The 20,091-nt window shown below is 40.4% G+C and overlaps 1 protein-coding gene across 1 annotated transcript in view; it reads right to left on the bottom strand.

The window, feature by feature from the left end:
* Positions 1–20,091, bottom strand: part of LOC107661981 (collagen alpha-1(XXV) chain-like) — a gene marked incomplete at its 3' end in the record, with an annotated part of 543,306 nt that overhangs the window by 140,285 nt on the left and 382,930 nt on the right. Inside the window, exons 7-9 of the mRNA XM_016451806.1 lie at positions 17,771–17,830; positions 14,233–14,349; positions 13,527–13,562 (exon numbers count right to left, since the gene is read on the bottom strand). Of these exons, the coding sequence (XP_016307292.1) occupies positions 13,527–13,562; positions 14,233–14,349; positions 17,771–17,830 (213 nt within the window). The remainder of the gene's footprint in view (positions 1–13,526; positions 13,563–14,232; positions 14,350–17,770; positions 17,831–20,091) is intronic.

Below are 20,091 nucleotides of genomic sequence, written 5' to 3'. Positions count from 1 at the left end.
AGGGAGCCCATGAATCTTCTGCACCGGGAGTGAGAGTCCCGTCCGCCGCTGAGTACGCAGCGTAATTCAAAACGACAGACGGAGGGCTCACACTGCGACTGAAGGGAGCTGCGGCCCTGCTGCACTGGAAGGGAGAGCCCTGACCGATGCTGAATAAGCAAATAGATTCGAAACGACTGATGGAGGGACTCCCACTGCGTCCGAAGGGAGCTGCGGCTCTGCTGCACCGGAAGGGGAGTCCCCCTTGTGGCTGAATACAAGGTGCGGTTTGATGCCTCGGATGGAGGGCTCCCACTGCGACCGAAGGGGGCCTGCGGCTCTGTTGCACCAGGAGGGAGAGCCCCGTCCACTGCCGATTACACAGCGTAACTCAAAACGACAGACGGATGGCTCACACTGCGACCGAAGGGAGGCGCGGCCCTGCTGCTCCGGAAGGGAGAGCCCCGTCCGATGCTGAATAAGCAATGAGATTCGAAACGACGGCTGGAGGGCTCTCACTGCAACCAAAAGGAGCTGTGACTTACTGCATTGGAAATGAGAGCCTCCGATTACCCGAGTAAACAACGTGATTTAAAAGCGACGTAATTTTTTTTTCTGATCAGGGCTACATGGGCCTGTATCTGATTCTGTGAGAGGCCTTTTTGAGCTGCTGTAGTTGCTGCCCCGATACGAAATAAGTGGCAGGAAAATTTTTCTGCGGGTAAGCCTGATTAAGCGATGATCAGATTTAAGTGTTTTTGGAACCAAAAACGTGTAACGGGGTGGTTAGAGTCGTCAACGAAGAGAGGGTCCAGTGCTGATTTAGATTGAGCGTTCCTGAGTTGGAAATAAGAAAAGGGAGCCTGATAAGGTCGAATTGGAGATGGGAGGTTAAAAATGTATATATAGTGGCCTTTTCTTTCTTGGTCTGTCTTACTTTGCTTAATGAAGTAAGCGATAGTTTCGCTATCAAGTATGGATAAATCAGAGATGGTCGGATGGAGTTTGGGGTTGAATTTAGAGGTTATTGCAATTTCTGAGCATCTCAGACAACCGAAGAAAGCCAAAAAAACATGGCGTCGAGGGTACGAGCGCTATGGATCGAATGGTACCCTGTGTGGAGATTTTGGATGCATTTAAGGATGTCCAGAGTTATATGTTGTCTGGAATCCAGGCTTGATGGTTGAGAGCACTGAATTCCTTTGATTAGAAGAGAAGTTTGAGAATTATTTATTGTGGGGGAGGGGAAGCCGTAGATTAGTTTATGAAAAAATTGAAGGTAGGAAATAAATGAAGTAATTGCGAGGAGAGAAAATCGGGAAATGGCAAGGTTATAGGAGAGGTGAAATCTCAACGTGATTTAAAAGCGACGTAATTTTTTTTTCTGATCAGGGCTACATGGGCCTGTATCTGATTCTGTGAGAGGCCTTTTTGAGCTGCTGTAGTTGCTGCCCCGATACGAAATAAGTGGCAGGAAAATTTTTCTGCGGGTAAGCCTGATTAAGCGATGATCAGATTTAAGTGTTTTTGGAACCAAAAACGTGTAACGGGGTGGTTAGAGTCGTCAACGAAGAGAGGGTCCAGTGCTGATTTAGATTGAGCGTTCCTGAGTTGGAAATAAGAAAAGGGAGCCTGATAAGGTCGAATTGGAGATGGGAGGTTAAAAATGTATATATAGTGGCCTTTTCTTTCTTGGTCTGTCTTACTTTGCTTAATGAAGTAAGCGATAGTTTCGCTATCAAGTATGGATAAATCAGAGATGGTCGGATGGAGTTTGGGGTTGAATTTAGAGGTTATTGCAATTTCTGAGCATCTCAGACAACCGAAGAAAGCCAAAAAAACATGGCGTCGAGGGTACGAGCGCTATGGATCGAATGGTACCCTGTGTGGAGATTTTGGATGCATTTAAGGATGTCCAGAGTTATATGTTGTCTGGAATCCAGGCTTGATGGTTGAGAGCACTGAATTCCTTTGATTAGAAGAGAAGTTTGAGAATTATTTATTGTGGGGGAGGGGAAGCCGTAGATTAGTTTATGAAAAAATTGAAGGTAGGAAATAAATGAAGTAATTGCGAGGAGAGAAAATCGGGAAATGGCAGGTTATAGAAGAGGTGAAATGCTTTGAAACATCTCCAAGCTGTTAGATATGAATGGATAGTTCTGGGTAAAACTGCTTGGAGGATAGAATAGAGTGATGCGTCGAGGAGAGGTTTTAAGGGATGAGTTATGGGAATATGAGTTGCGAATAGTGAGGTACTGGGGTTGACGATGGGTCCGTCTCCGGTGGGGTAGGTAGTGGGACTGCTGTGAATAAAGTGTACTGAGGTTTAGATTGGAAAGAAGGGTTAGAAGGAAGATAAGGAGGGGCCATAACCATTTGCGGAGGCAGCCTCACGCATGGATTAGCCCCTGGTGTTTGGGGAAGCATGTAGGAAGAGGTAGAAGGAAATGAGGGAGGGGCCGTAACTGTTTGCGGAGGCAGCCTCACGCATGGATTAGCCCCTGGCCATTGATAGGGAAAAGGAGTAGCGGAAGGGTAAGAGTAAGGTGGCTGATCTTGAGCAGCTAGCAGAGGCAGCCTCACGCTTGCATCTGCTGCCGGAGGTTGAAGGAAGGGAGTGAGAAGGATAGGAGGTTGGAAAGCCATGCCAGCGGGCGATGTTGCGTGCGGCACGATAGCTGAAGGCGCCCCAGTGATTCATTGAGAAGAAGAGGGAGGCAGTGCAGTGTGAGGAGTGGCGGAGTCTGGGGCGCGGCCCAGGCTTGCTGATGGCCTGCTGCGTCTTGACACTCGAGGGGAGCCGGAACTTGATCTGGAAGAAGACGACATTATTTTGAATGAAGTAGAGAGCTGTGAGGGAGAGGAGCATGGGCCGCAATTGTCAGCGGAGGCAGCCTCACGCTTAAATCGGCCTCTGGGCTAGTGTCTGCTATGTGAGTTGGAGGCCACTGAAAAGAAAAAGGATTAGGAGTAACAGGAGGAAAAGCCTGAGATGTGTGGGCCTGAGTTGCAAGCGGAGGCTGCTTCGCGCTTGTTTCAGCTGCTGTAGCTGTAGGCCACGGGGGCTTTTGATATTCGGAGGAAAATGCTGGAGAGCCTGTGCAGCCTGCACAGCTAATGGAGGCAGCTTCACACTAGCATGTGTTACAGGAGCTGGAGACCACTGAAAAGGAAGAGGGGTTAGAAGTAGAAGGAGGAAAGTCTTTTTTTTTTGGTAACACTTTATAATAACTTTCATTTATAGATCATTAACAAACATTATATAATGCTTAACAGATTATTAGTTAATATACATTCACATAGCTAGAAATATGAGATAATGTTCTTGTTAATGTTTACTAATGAACTTACTAAACATTACCTAATGATTAACATATGATTATTTAATGTAAATTGAAAAGCTTACAAATGTCAGTAAATTTTCAGTTCATATGATCTTCATTTGTTGGTCTTTGTTTGTTGTGTAGACCTCTATTTACACATCTTAACAAATAATCTATTAATTATTTGTTCATGTTTTTGCTGTACCCAATCTAAAGTTGAAGCTATTCATCATTTGTAAATGTTTATAAACGATTACTGATCATTTAATATTTTTATGGGCATTTGACTTTTAGCGAAAGTAACAAGGTTTGTGTAAAGGGTAGCTGGTTTAGGTTTAGCTAAATGCTTGCTAAAGACATAACATCGTAATTTTGGTGCAAAAAATGTTTTTATTGCCTCAACACTAACATTAGTATACTACTCTTCAGTATATCATTAAACAGGATATTTCTTGAATCATAAATAAACAGGAGAAAACAATAAGTGCTTGATCATATGGAATTGAAAGTTTAATGACATTTGTTAGCATTTTAACTTACATGAAATAATGATTTGTTTGAACATTATCTAATGTTTAATAAGTTTATTAGCAAGCATTAACAAGCACATTATCGCACGTTTCTAACTCTTTGAATATATATTAACTAATGATCCATTAAGCATTATGTAATATTTGTTAATGATTTATTAATGAAAGTTATTATAAAGTGTTACCGGTTTTTAAAGCACTAGCAACGAATTTGGCTATTTAAAAAAAGTATTTGACGACTTTTAGCAACTTTTAAAAAGTGATAAAATGATGAAAATACATGCTTTTCCTCTTAACCACACAAAAAGAAGAAAGTATTGAAACAGCTAGCCAGCCAAGCAGCACATCACCTGGTAGAGACTTGGAGAGAAGTGCCTAGCAGTGCCGGAGGCAGCCTCGTGCTAGCGTCTGCTACGAAAGCTGGAGGTCTGGCAACATGCGACGCTGCGGCCGGAAGAGTCGTGGTGAAAAGTTGAGCCGAAGCGGGAAGCGAGTGAGGTTTTGCTGCGGTGAGAACTGGGGCGTGGCCCAGGCTCGTTTGAGGCCTGCCACTGCGACCCAGTGCTTGAGAAGAGCTGGGTCTTGTGCGGGACAATGGTGGTGTCGAGCGAGGCGAGTTTGGGGCTTTGCTCGATCTATTGAGTGGATTTAGGAGTGAGGTTGGCTAATTTGCAGGGTGACGAATAGATCGTACAGATCCGCTTTGCTTACCCTCCACGAGAATGGTTTGTCGGAATTAATCAGCGTTTGCCTCAGGCTTAAATACGGTCCACTTTCCGATCGGAGGATATATTGGCATGGCCGAATGATATGAGGATGTTGGGGAAGAAAACCTCGCTTAACCTCGCCTCGGCGTTGTGGAGAGCGTGTGGCTGGTCAAGCAGAGATTCGGTGGCGGTGACTGGCGGAGAAGGAGTGAACCTGGGGCCAGCAGATTGCGACGGAGGATCCGAAAAATCCCCAGTACAGGTCTCGTTGTTGTACAGAAAAAGTTGAGTCTGTGATATAATGGCCAAAGGAGCAAAACCGAATGCCGGAAAACTGTCGTAGGACCAGAGGCGGACAAAGTACTCAACTCCATTACTTGAGTGAAAGTACAGATACTGCTGGTCAAACATTACTCCATTACAAGTAAAAGATGTAAAGACAGATTTTTACTTAAGTAAAAGTACATAAGTACTTGCTTTTAAAAGTACTTAAGTACCAAAAGTAAATTTCATTTTTTATGTCAATGCACTGTTTTATTGTTGTACGAAGTAGTACTTGCAATACTATATATATATATATATATATATATATATATAGACAGATAAATAGATAGATAGATATACGTATTGTGCTAGTAAGGATGGTTAGCTAAACGAGTTACACCTGTGCCAAATTGTTTTATTATCTGATCCTACTCCTCCCTAACCTTGTTAATAAAACATAATTTTTGAGCAGAACTACTTCCTTCCCCCACGGATTCAAATCTCAGTTTGACAGTTTAACAGCTTCACTGACGACATCACTTTAGAACTAGTAACTAAGGAACGTTGAGTTGCTTCAGTTAAAGCATACTGTATTACTGTATTAAAAGCGGTGTATTGTGTAGAGTAGTTTTATGAGAGACAGATTGACTGAGCGATTGTGATTTCCTGCATCTGATACAGCATTCATTCTTCAGATCAATCTCATATTCACAATTAGTTTGAATGTCCGATAGGCTCCTACAATCCTTTCATCTGTTAAGGGTGATTTCTGATGACAGTGTTGATCGGTGCATTGTTCTTCTTCTTTTGAAGTTTTATGGCGGTTGGCAAACAAACGATAGGTGCTCGGTGCTGTAATGATGGGTCAGAGGCGTGTGGATCCATTTGCAGCTTTATTAAAACAATCTCAGAGTCAAACAGGCAAAGGTCAATCGACAGCATCAGGGATAACAGAGGTAATTCAATAGAGTAAACAGTAACCAGGCTAGAGTCGAGACAGGTGGCAATCAAGGCACAGAGAGAGAAATCCAAAACACAAAGTCACAAAGGCAGGCAGCAACGAATCACGAGAGGTAGTACAGTCCAAGATCATACACAGGGAAATCAAACAACAGGAAAAAACGCTCAGAAATGTTAGCCGTGGCAAAACAAGACTTCGCAATAATGAGAGTCCAGAAGCAGTGATCAGTCCCAGGCACGGGGTATATGGGAAATGGAGTCCGAATGGACTAGTATTCCAGAGAGGGTGCCCTCTGGTGGCGATCGGAAAGAGCCACAGAGGCCTGATTTGTGAAGGAGCCCCCTCCCTGCGAGCGGCTCCTGAAGCAAGGAGGAACACGACGCCGGGGCCTTCCACAGGCTCGAGGGGCTGGTTTATCTGGGTGAGTCCTATGGAATTCTGCAGTGAGTGTGGGGTCCAGGATATCCTGTGCGTTGACCCAAGACCTCTCCTCTGTTCCATACCTCTCTCTACCTGATCATTCGACTGTGGGTGGTATCCGGAGGTGAGGCTGATGTTGATGTTGAGGTGTTGGCAAAAAGCAGACCAAACACGAAAAGTGAACTGAGGGCCACGGTCCGATACAATGTTCTCGGGGAGTCCGTAGAAATGGAAGATTGGTTCCAGAAGTACTTCTGCGGTTTCAAATGCTGTGGCGAGTTTGACAAGGGGTAAAAAACGGCATGCCTTGGAGAAACAATCAAATGCTGTGAGGATGGTGGTATAGTTTCTTGAATTGGGGAGATCAGTGACAAAGTCTATGGCAATGTGTGACCATGGGCGTTGGGGAACAGGAAGTGGTTGAAGAAGACCTGCTGGTGGGAAGATTTGGAGATGTTACAGATGGTGCAATGGTGAACGAAGTTAATGGTGTCCTGTTGGAGAGTGGGCCACCAGAAACGATTGGAGATTAGTTGGATGGTAGCAGTGATTCCTGGGTGACCTGAGCTGGGGGAGTTATGGACCCATTGCATCACATGCTGACGAAGATTGAGCGGAACATAGGAGTGGTCAGGCGAGCATTCTGTCGGTGGAGTTTCAGTGTTCTGGGCTTCCGTGATCTCTGTCATGATATTCCATTAGACAAGAGCGAGGATGAGGGTAGAGGGGATTATGGCTTCGTTGGATGGAGGGGTCTGAGATGATTCAAACTGCCTGGAAAGAGCATCCGCCTTAGAGTTCTTTGAGCCAGGATGATAGGTTACCTTAAAATTGAAGAGTGAAAAATAGGGACCACCTTGCCTTCCGTGGGTTGAGTCGTGTTGCCGATTTGATATATTCTAGGTTGCTGTGATCTGTTAGGACCACAAAGTGAAGCTTGGCCCCCTCCAGCCAGTGACGCCACTCCTCGAAGGCTGCTTTCAAGGCTAGAAGTTCCCGATTGCCTACATCATAGTTTCGCTCTGAAGAGTTGAGTTTACGGGAGTAGAAGGCACAGGGGAAGAGTTTGGTAGGATTACCATGACGCTGAGAGAGTACCGCTCCAATGCCTGTGTTGGAAGCATCTACGTCCACAGTGAACTCTAATTTGGGATCGGGATGGTGAAGAATGGATGCAGAGGTGAAAAACTCCTTGAGGTGTTGAAATGCCCCTGAGGCAGATGGCGATCAGGTTAGACGATGCTTCCCTCCCCTAAGCATGAAGGTGAGGGGTGCTGCAATGGTGCTGAAGTTCCTAATGAAACGTCTATAAAAATTTGCAAAGCCCAAGAAGCACTGAAGTTCCTTAACAGTAGTCGGTTGAGGCCAGTTGAGCACAGATTCCACCTTCTTGTCATCCATGGCTACCCCCTCTGCACTGATAATATAACCCAGTAAAGAGATGACTGTTTGATGGAACTCGCATTTCTCTATTTTGGCATACAACTGATTGTCAATGAGCCGCTGCAGCACAGCTCGCACGTGCTGCACATGTGAATCCAGGGTATCTGAATAGATCAGGATATCATCAATATAGACTATGACCCATCGGTTCAGCATGTCGCAGAAGATGTCATGATGTAGGCCTGGAAAACTGAAGAACAATTGACCAATCCGAACGGCAAGACCAAATATTCATAGTGCCCTGACATCGTAGAGAAAGCCGTCTTCCACTCGTCACCCTCCCGGATGCGGATAAGATTGTAGGTGCTGCGGAGAACGAGTTTAGTGAAGTATCGAGCAGTGCAAAGTCGCTCCAGGGCCGCTAGAGGTAGGGGGTAGCAGAACTTGATCGTAATATCGTTGAGACTGCGGTAATCGATGCATGGTCGGAGGCCCCCATCTTTTTTCTTGACAAAGAAGAAGCCGGCTGAAGCGGGTGAGGTGGATGGTCTAATGAAGCCCTTTGTTAACTCCTCCTCAATATAAGCTTTCATGGCCTCAGATTTGGGTGGAGATAGTGGAAAAACTCTGCCTATAGAGGAACTTGAATCAGGAAGGAGGTCGATGGCGCAGTCGCTGGGTCAATGAGGAGGAAGTTGTGAGGCCCTGGTCTGGCTGAAAGCTTCAGCTAGGTCGTGGTATTCAGGAGGTAACCCCGGAATGCGTGAAACCTCTGCTGCCTTGGTTGATCTTGGAAAAGAGGGCTGTAGGTTGGTGAGCAAGCACTTCTGTTGGCAGGAATCAGACCAATGCAAAATCTGTTTGGTTGTGTCTCTCTAGCCAGGGCAGGCCAAGGATGATGGGGTTCTGAGGAGATTCAATGGCGAATAGGTGGATAGTCTCTGTGTGAAGTGTGCCAGTTCTGAGAAGCAGGTCCTCTGTGGTGAATTTGACCTATCCCGTGCCCAAGGGACGTCTGTCTAAGGCTGCCACTGCCACCCGGGATTCACATGAAACGAGAGGAATGTTATGAGATTTGGCAAACTTAACGTCAAAGAAATTGCCCGCAGTCCCTGAATCTATCAGTGCAATAGTGTCTATACACTTTTCATTAAACATCAGTGTAACGGGAACTTCTAGTGTGGTCAGAGAGCAAGGATTGGTACTCACCTTAGAGGAGTTTCGGGCAGAAGGACGAGTGGGACAGGAGGCCCTCAAATGGCCGGGTTGACCGCAGTAGAGACACAGATGATTACGAATCCGTCTTTCTCTTTCCTCTGAGGTGAGATGAGTAAATCCAATCTGCATGGGTTCAGGTTCGGGTGAAGCTGTGGCTGCCTGACTTTGCACAGGAACATAGCCAGGAGTTCGTTGTGAGCGCATCAGATTATCAATGCGGATGAACTGCTCAAGGGTTTTTCCCTCGTCACGGCATGCGAGTTCCGACTGTAACTCTGCTGTGAATCCCTTGCGGTAAAGCAGTTTGAGTGGATCATCCCTTCAGCCAGTTTGTGCCGCGAGGGTGCGAAAAATGAGACCATAATCCACGGCTTTATTACGTCCTTGACGTAGAGCAAGTAATTGCTCCCCAGCCTCCTTTCCACCCGCCGAATGCTCAAAGACCTCCCGGAAGCGTTGTAGAAAGCAGGGAAATTATGGAAATGACAAACATTCCCCTTCCCACACAGCGGTAGCCCAGTCCAGAGCTCGCCCAGTCAGCAGAGAACAAACGAATGAGACGCGACTCTCATCAGTGGGGTATAACTACGGTTGCTGATTAACAAACAGGGAGAATTGTAATAGAAAGCCCTTACATTTCTCTGGTGAGCCGTCAAATTTCGCTGGGAATGCCAGGCATGGGCTGGTGGTAGAGAGACTCGAACTGGAACTGGGTTGCGGCGGATCGGGCGATGTAACATTGGCCACAGGACCGGAGACACATTCTATTAACTTTTTATTAGAGAATTTAATTGGACATATAAGGTTCATGTAATAATATGTTTTACCATGGAATATGCTGTTACAAACTGCCTCTAAAAATCAATTTTGAAATTCCAAAGTTGATAGAGACAATAAACTAGAGGCAGCTTTTCTGAATAACAACATTCACTTACAAAATTGCTTGGAATGACTGTGACAACAGGACCTTGACATGATTACTCATAAAACTCTACATTTTTCTAGCATGTAGTGTTCCTATTATTTCCATAAACGGATGTAGCAGCTAGTCACTGGTTTTATAGAACATAAGGTAACGCTTTAGATTACAACCCGCAAAGAACTACGTAAGTATACTGAATTTACGGTGTATGTTTCTGTAATTATAGTGTACCTACAAAGAATGTACGTGTAGGTATAAGGGAACAATGTGCTACGTTTGTGTAATGAGAGGATAACTACCAGATATGCAACCTGCAAAAAACTGCGTAAGTAAACAGAAGTTACTGCGTAACTTTTTTTGTAATTATAATGTACCTATTCAGCACCTCCGTGTAGGTATAGGGGAATGATATGCGACATTTGGGGAATAAAGGGGTAACATTTGTAAAAACCTGTAAAATTACAAATCATTTATACGGTAAGTATTTTGAAACTAAGGGGTACCTATTCTAATATTACGTGGTATGAATGGCCTAAACAACAATCTTATATTTGGGAGTGATTTAGAAAGACAATATACTTGTTATAATTTTATATTGGTATTTTATTATAGGCATAGGTATTTTTTAACCATTGGGTACATATTCTATTATTAAAGGATACATGATGGAGATTACTGAACAACAAAACTAGTGAAATGAGTTAATGAGTTTCTGCTATGATTTATAATTCACAAGTCTACTTACCTTATGAAAGCTTATTTGTCGATCTCAGCTGAGTCACACCAGCAACTTCCCAACACCAATATCACTAAATAAGGTAACGCTTTAGATTACAACCCGCAAAGAACTACGTAAGTATACTGAATTTACGGTGTATGTTTCTGTAATTATAGTGTACCTACAAAGAATGTACGTGTAGGTATAAGGGAACAATGTGCTACGTTTGTGTAATGAGAGGATAACTACCAGATATGCAACCTGCAAAAAACTGCGTAAGTAAACAGAAGTTACTGCGTAACTTTTTTTGTAATTATAATGTACCTATTCAGCACCTCCGTGTAGGTATAGGGGAATGATATGCGACATTTGGGGAATAAAGGGGTAACATTTGTAAAAACCTGTAAAATTACAAATCATTTATACGGTAAGTATTTTGAAACTAAGGGGTACCTATTCTAATATTACGTGGTATGAATGGCCTAAACAACAATCTTATATTTGGGAGTGATTTAGAAAGACAATATACTTGTTATAATTTTATATTGGTATTTTATTATAGGCATAGGTATTTTTTAACCATTGGGTACATATTCTATTATTAAAGGATACATGATGGAGATTACTGTTACGTGGTATGAATGGCCTAAACAACAATCTTATATTTGGGAGTGATTTAGAAAGACAATATACTTGTTATAATTTTATATTGGTATTTTATTATAGGCATATAGGTATTTTTTAACCATGGGGTACACATTGTATTATTAAAGGATGGACATGATGGAGATTACTGAACAACAAAACTGGACATCTAGCGAAATAAGTTAATGAGTTTGTGCTATGATTTATAATTCACAAGTCTACTTACCTTATGAAAGCTTATTTGTCGATCTCAGCTGAGTCACACCAGCAACTTCCCAACACCAATATCACTAAATAACTTGGCATGATATGCCATCAAGGTTCAGTGCAGCTTAAAACAAGCTTACCTCTTTCCAGCTGTTCGCAGAAAAAAAAAATACATGATACAACATTTGTATTTCAGTGGATGTATACTGTGATGTGTTTATAGCAAAGTAAAAAAAAAAAAAAATAGTAGAAAAAGTAGAGGGTTTAATTTGACCATCAAACAATTAAATTAAAACTAGTGCAATATTTTTCTCTGTAATTCCTGTGCAAATATACATTTGTTCTGTGTTTAAGTCCAGCTTGGTCTTCCCTTGTTCCATGTAGTTACAGGGTAAATACAAAAGTTGCGGGCTGTAAATTAATGTGGTGCTTGTTCCCCCTTATTCCATATTTACAGGGTAAACACAACAGTTGCGGGTTGTAAATTAAAGTGGTGCTTGTTCCCCCTTATTCCATGTAGTTACAGGGTAAATACAACAGTTGTGGGTTGTAAATTAAAGTGGCGCTTGTTCCCCCCTTATTCCATGTAGTTACAGGGTAAGTGGCTACAACAAATTGCTCTGAAACGATTGTTTATACAGTAGGACATACATACATTATATATCCGGTAATATATCAATAAACATGGTGGACTGTTTTATTTAATTCAAATATTGTTTGAAATTTACTATAGGCCTACTGCTGGGTTAAATTAACCCACAATGTTTTTTTTTTAATTAAAATCACACACAATATGACAATGGTAACAACACAGGCAACAGATAATAAAAGATTAATATTTATTACACCAGTTCAGAAAAAAAGCAAAACAACTCCATACTTTTACAGCTTATTCAGTTAAACCAAATTCTTTTGAAAAGCTTGTTTAAGAACAAATTTAAGATTTTGTTCAATTTGTTTGTGTATTTCACCCACTGACGAAGTTAAACTATTATGTCCAAACCATCACGCCAATAAACGCATAGTAATAAACACTGAAAGTCAAGATTAAACTGTGTATTATAGCAAACTGAAAGGATTTGACCTTTTTAGGATTTTACTTTGATTTTACTGTTTTGATCCACGTCCTCAAGCACCATTTTTACTAGTTCAGTTCCCGGTTTTACCGTTCATCAGTCACCGCTCAAAGTTGTGAGAACATACTCGGACAAAACCCTCCAATTTTAAAAGAACACATTACAGTCAGTTTCAAAAATCTTTCTCCTCATCTCTTCAATTAGTTTTCTTGTATTTTCTACACATATTCCTGTCATGAGCGCCGCAAACACAGACTTGATCGTCTCAAGCGCCATTCCAGCTGTTTCCAGTTTGCGCTCACCACATTCACTGGTCCAGTTTTAAAGGAACACACTCCTGACAGTTTCAAAGTTGTCCCTCGTCTGCGCTTCGTTTTCTCCAATTTTCCATACGTTCCCATCTCAAGCACCGCAGACACGGATTTGGTCGCACACAGAACTGCTCGCATTTGAACTCGCGTGACTTGCTGCATGCTCTCTTTCACGTCCTCCACATTCCTAACCCAGCACCGTCGAGTTACTTATTACTGATATCAACCCAAATTGGGTCAAATCAAGTCAGCTTCCTAACCCAACAGTCTCAGCTGAGCGTTTGGATTGAAACAATAACCCAGCATGTTTTATATGTGTAGGCTATAAAAAGGTACACAGTGTATGTTTTTGCTAAATGACTTGCAAATATAAGATTGTTGTTAGGTCATACATACCACGTAATATTAGAATAGGTACCCCTTAGTTTCAAAATACTTACAGTAGAAATAATTTTTAATTTTACAGGTTATTACCCATTTATTCCCCAAACTTAGCATATTATTCCCTTATACCTACATGGAGGTACTGAATAGGTACACTATAATTACAAAAAAGTTCCGCTGTAAATTCTGTTTACTTATGCAGTACGTTGCAGGTTGTAATATAAAGCGTTTCCGAAACATAAACTAGCCCTTGATCTAGTGACACTACCTACATTCATTAAAATAATCAAAACTTCTCAATGATACTCATTGTCATATGGGCCATTTCTGGTACTTAACGACAAAAATAACTTACTACAACAGAGCCAATGACTATACACATATGATGTTATAGCATCTGGCTAAATGTAGAATTGTGTATAACTGTATATGTGAAGCTACTGTATGTTAGTGGCTGTAAATACAATAAGACACTTACCATTTGACCAATCTCTCCTGGCATTCCAGGGTCTCCCTGTGAGAGACATGATATATACAGTAGTCAACATTTGAAGTGGATCAAAACCTTTCATTAAAGTTGTCCTAAAATCTAAAACCAAAATGCGTTCTTGTCTTAGAACAACTTTGATTAACTTTTTTGATCGACTTCAAATGTTGACTACTATATTTAACCGTTATATAGGAACTGATATGAAAACAATAAAACTATTAACATCTCATCCATAGTCCTAATTTTATCAAATGTTATTTAATATATTTCACATCATACTGAATATGATATTGGGTTGATGTAACATAACTATTTTATATATATTTTTTTACATCTTTTAGACTTTTAAGGGAAAGAAACAGTCTGTGACAAACACCAGCACATTGTGTCATTGTGTGTCTCAGGTGTCCTACTTTACAGTCTTGGTAGATGCTTTTTTAACAAAAGAGAAGAAAACAGCATTTTCCAACATTTTCTATCACAAAAAAAGACGCGTGAAACATTAAAATACATCAGTTTCAAAGAAATAAGTGACAGAAGGGTTGAGAAAACAATACAACGATTGCCTGGAGTAAATACAATAAAGAGCCCTTAATATTTTTACACTCTTGCCTTGGTCCAAATGAACAATTGAAAGTCCTGGTACATTTGTAAGCATGATCCTTCAACATGCTCTGCTTTTAGAGATACTTACAGGGAGCCCTGGCACTCCCCGAGGACCATCTTTTCCTGTGTCCCCTGGGGGTCCCCTGGGGCCTGGGGGACCTGGAGGTCCAGGAGGCCCTGGGGGCCCTGCTTGACCCTGGTCACCCTGTGAAAGTAAAATTGTAAATATGTGAAACATTATTATAAGTCAAAGAATAAAACATACATAAATGTTTGTATGCAGTTTAAGGGGGAAAAGACTGAAAGGTCAATGAAAAGTTGTAATCTCTCTTATCTCACAGTATTAAACAACATTAGAATGAAGGCCCAATATATTTCAAGTGAAATCAGAGAATACACTTATGTCTTATGTCATTTTCAAGAAAATCAGATCAAAACAAAGTTTATTTGGAGTTTGTTTCAAGGAGTTTGAAACAGCTTGCCAAAGCAAACTTTCTAAAAAAGGAAATTGTGTTATTGAAAGGAAAGCATGCAGGACATAGGCCTTATTTACATATTCAACTAAATGCCACTCTCAGCAGCATTGACAGCATCGGGATGTCGGATAACAGTATACCTCTGCTTGCATATTTCAAACTTCTCTTTACCACTAAGTGAGGAACAAAAATAATTTCACAGTCAGTATACTGGGGCCTTCAGGCTACAGATGTAATGTTTACTCTCTATATTAATCCAATCAGTTATTTACATTTACATTTGCATTTAGTCATTTAGCAGACGCTTTTATCCAAAGCGACTTACAAATGAGGACAAATGAAGATACAATTCCGTTTTACTGTGAGGATTCCCTTTCACAATTTTGGAGCATAATTGCTTTTAATCATTTCCAAATTTTTCCAAACCTGTCTGAGTATAAAACATAAATCATGTATATTAAGACTTTTTTATTCATGCAAAGCTATTGTACTGGTTTTGATGGGAAGGAAAGATCATCTGTCTGAGTAAGTGGAACAATAACATTTTGATTTATACATATTTGTGTTTTCAGTTTACTTATTCTGTATATATTTTTTTCTTTTAACAGACAACTCATATTTCTCAACTCATAATTTTGTGTGCAACAGGTCATAACCACAATTCCACAAAGAAGGCTTAGAATTCAGAGCCCCCTCATTTCTGCAGCCCACATGTTAGGCTGATATATCACAAAAATTATTCATGGTAACACTTTAGAATACTGTTCTGTCATTAATAAATAACTTCACAAGAACACCTGAGTAATGCAGTATTAGCACTCTAGTAACTACTATTAACTAACAAGAAACTGATTCATGAATTATCAAGTAATGCTTAGTCCAATGTGGTAGTTTACTATTAGCTCATAGGTAACTACTACTTTTTCATACCTCCTAGAGAACTACAAAGAACTACTGTATACAGGTTCATATGAATAATGCAAAACGTATAATTAATTCTAAATTGAGAGTCATGGTAACCCATTAGTAATGACCCAAGTATTAACAAATCCTTCAAAATAAATTACTAATTATTTGTATCAATATTCTAAAGTGAATAACATGATAACTCTATACTAATGACTGAAATCATTGCAAGCTTTTGAGGGTTTTGTAAAGTATTGGATAGTAATGACTCAAGTGTTACTACATCCTTCTAAAGGAATTACTAATTATTTGGATCAGTATTCTAAAGTGAAGATCATGATAACTCCCTAGGAATGACTGAAGTCATTGTTTTTGGAAGGTTTTTGGAAGATTCTGGATAGTTATTCCTTCTGATAGATTTGGTAACACTTGAGTCATTATCATGGATTACCATAATCTTCACTTTAGAATACTGATCCAAATAATTAGTAATTCCTTTAGAAGGATGTAGTAACACTTGAGTCATTATTATCCAAAACCTTATATATACCTCAAAAGCTTACAATGGCTTCACTCAATATTAGGTAGTTATCATGCTTTTCACTTTAGAATACTGATCCAAATAATAAGTAAATAATTCTGAAGGGTTTGGTAATACTTACTACTAATACTAGTGTAACTAGTAATACTAGGGTAATACTAGTCATTACTAGCTGGATACCATGACCTTCTCTTTAGAATTAATTATACATTTTGCATTATTCACATTAATTATGAACCTGTATATAGAAGTTCTTAGTAGTTCTCGGGAAGATATGAAAAAATAGTTACTGATTAGCTAATAGTGAACTACTACTTTCAACTGAGCACTATTATTTACTGTAGTAATTCATTAATCAGGGTTTATTGTTAGTTAATAGTAGTTACTAGAATGGTAATAGTACATTAGTCATTTGTTCTTGTGTAGTTATTAATTAATGATGGAACAGTATTCTAAAGTGTTACCCATCATTCTTACTGTTGCATTAATTTTACTAGTTTCTAGTCCAGCTGAGCACTGTGGTTAAAGCTGAAGAATGGGAAGCAAATGCTGGACCAAAGGTGAGAAGCCCAGTCTAATGGAGCAGTGAGAAAGAGAACAGAATGAGGACAAGCACTACCTTAATGAGTCGACGTTTAATGAGTTGCTGATCAGCAGAAAGAAAGCCATGGTTTATCTTAGGGAAGACCATCTGAGCAGGTGTGAGGTCAAAAGAGGTCGGAGGTCAAAAGTGAGAGAAGTCGGAGAGGAGAGTTGCATGAGGTCCCGGAAAGAGGAAGAGAAAAGGGAATAAAAAGGGGACAAAAATAAATCAGATTAAAGTAGTTGAAGTTGAGTCAGAGAACACAACCCAGTACCTTCATGCATTAGTAAAAGTTGACATTTTCCATGATGGCAGCAATGGATGTCTTGACTGCCTTTGGCAAAGCCTGTAATTACCACTTCATGGGTGCTAGGTCACCCACTCTGAGAGAGCCAATTTGAAAAAAAACCATGTCAACTTCTACTCACTGAAAGCACTGTCATTAGAGGTTTTTTTAAGCCAAGGCAGACTACAGGAATAGCACACACTGAAAACCATCATGCAGATTTATTTGTCTTTGTCAGTGTACTCTAAATTAGACAATTACATAGTCCTGCTATCTAAAGGGGGTACCTGTAATTACAAGAACAAAAATAATTATGTCAGTATAGATTAAAATATTGCATGATATGGCCCACTAATTATTTTTGTGATTCTGGACATTTAAGCAGGCAGTAAAGGAATCATATTTTGGTGGTTTCGGGTTGGATTTGTGGTAAACTAAAGATATCAGTTTCAAATACATCTCAACATTTTAGTTTAGCAATTAATGTGTCTCTCTTGAGTTATTACCTTCGTAGAATCCAAGCAGACAGTGGTCAGACTAGTTGGTGGTCAGAAAATATGACTTGTTTAAAATTAATCACACTTCACTGGTTTATTAGGGGAAAGAAACAGTTGCTCTGTTGTGAATGCATAAATTCCTGTCACCACACTGTATAATAATAACACCCCTGGAACTGGGAAAGAGGGTCAGATGGTTGGAATGGATTTATCAGACACTATTGTGTTTGGGCCAAGTCTGTCATTGCATAGGCATAGGGGACAAATGCGCTGTTGACACATCTCAGAGTGTGCCGTCCATAGAATCTGCCTTGGCCATTTGGCTGCGCCAACAAACCTTCACAGTCAGGATTTGATTGCTGTGTAATGCAGCCAGAGTGGGTAGACCAGGAAGTCCCTGGGGACAAACAGCACAAAAATGGCACAATACAAATACAACACAGCATGACAATAAAAGCCATTCACTCCACAGAAGAGTGCTGCATCAGTTTTGCATCAGTATGACTCAAAATGTCATGTTTAAAGAGGTCTTCTTTTTGACAAAGAGGCTTTCACACACTGCTCTGTTATGATGCTAAATGAATTTTGATTTGATCTCAGCAGTGCACTTAGCTATAAACAGACTATAGGTATTTCTTACTCATTTAATTTGGATTTGTGCTCTCGTATTGTGTGCCAATACCCTTAAATTAAAAGTTGAATACTGTTTGTAGTCTTGCAGTATTTGCTATTTGATCATAAACCTAAATTACTGAATATTTTGTAAACTAGGCTATGTAGCCTACATGTTTTTTTCTTACTCAATGGAATGCTAACAACAACAGCAAAACAACACATCAGTTAAAATGCAGGGAAATACCATGTTTATGAGATATTCCATCCCACCATGTTATGGGAAGTAATTTGAATTGCATGGCTCATTTAGTAGATGGATGCAAAGGTAACCACATCATCTTCTGTTTTGGTACTCAAGCAAAAAGCACTTGCAAACAAAATTACTGACAAAACAAAGTAGTTATAATTTCAAGTAATGGGTCCTTTGGAAAAGATATAGTGCAGCAACCTAATCATGTTCAGAAATATTTAAAAGTTGAAAAATAAGAACAGACAAATATAAATTATGTATAAAAATTAGGGTAATAGCTAAACCGAAGAGTTCTGCTGTGTTTCTGCTAGTCTCCTGTCTATGTTTCATTCTTGTTTGTTTTGCAATAGATTTGATCAATTTGTATAGAGACAGTACAACTTAGTAACTTAGGTTAAAATAGTCCTTGGTTTTGGCTGCCATTTTTCTACAGTCAACTCTACTGTAAGCATGCATGTGTCACAGTTATGTTCTCTCTCTTTGTAAGAAAGAAAGAAAAAATCTGACATAAGAGCCAGCCTATGTATATTTTATGATCAAGTTGTCCACCAGACCCATTTACTATATTGGGCTTTGTAAATGACTTATTCCTGCATTTTACAAGGACATGAAAATGGCAATGTCACAGTGGTTCACTAGAATAACAACAATTTGCTAATCATTGTTTTTCTACATCAGATGTTTCGTTTTTCTGTGGGTTTGCATAGAAAAAATAATAATGTTCTGTGAGCGCAGAACTTCTGATACGTGCAGTATGATTGCCTGAACATTTCTGAGCGGCAAAAGTTATAGATCTGTAAAGCAATATATTGTGAGAGGGCCGTGTGTTACCGCATCCCAAACGGCTCAAAATAATAAACCACACAGTTAACAAAATGGTGCACTCCACTGTGCTGAGTAGTGCTGGGCGGTATACCGGTTCATACCGAATACCAGTGTTTATTTTTCTTATGATATGAATTTTTAAAATACCGCAGTACCAGTGTCGTTTAAATAATGATCGGAACGCGTTTGAGGGGGGGTCTCTTTGCACTGTGGCGAGGACACAGCTGTATGTGTTACTAAGCGTGAAAGTTCCGAAACTGAAGCTGTAGAACGTGATGACACAGAAGAACGCGTCCACAATATCCACATTGACTGCCACAAATATCCACCGCCCCCTGCCATCAGCTCCCGCGTCTCACACACACGAGCGCGACTTCAGTGCTAGATTTAGCAACTTTCAGACACTTTTAGCGGCTTTTTTCCATAGCATATATATACTGACAAACCTAGCGACTTTTTTTGTATAAACCTTAGCTATGATTCAGTTGGAAGATGTCGCCAGTGCTGCCCCGCGAGCGCGAGGTCTGACTCTCCCGGCGCAGTGTCGTCTCTCTCGGCGTCTGTTCTGTGCAGTGAGCGGCAGAGAAGCATCGCTTTCAGCTGGCCGTACCACAGCCGACTCGTCAATAAATTAATACAAAACAGCGTTTCCAAGCACCTGTCGCTTACTGACTGGTTGGAATAATAAATATGAGCATAGTTCGTCTATTAATATAAGAAATTTTTTTAAGGAAGTTTTTTTGTTTTGTTACTCAGGCAGTGCGCTGCATGAGACAAAAAAGTAATATAGCCAAAACCACCGCATAGCCGCTCAACATGCATCTACTGTACATGCATGTTGATTTTATCAGACGATGTCGCTATTATAAATGAGAGTGACTCCTGGTTAACATGTATAAATGGGTCGTGTTTTGTCACTATTTAGAGTGGAATTTTTCTACAATATTCACTCATCATGACAGTAAAAT

This window comes from Sinocyclocheilus anshuiensis, unplaced genomic scaffold (genome assembly GCF_001515605.1).
Source record: "Sinocyclocheilus anshuiensis isolate Anshui unplaced genomic scaffold, SAMN03320099.WGS_v1.1 scaffold956, whole genome shotgun sequence".
Lineage (NCBI taxonomy): Eukaryota > Metazoa > Chordata > Actinopteri > Cypriniformes > Cyprinidae > Sinocyclocheilus > Sinocyclocheilus anshuiensis.
The sequence above is the reverse complement of the archived record's forward strand: the minus strand, read 5'-3'. Positions and strand labels throughout refer to the sequence as shown.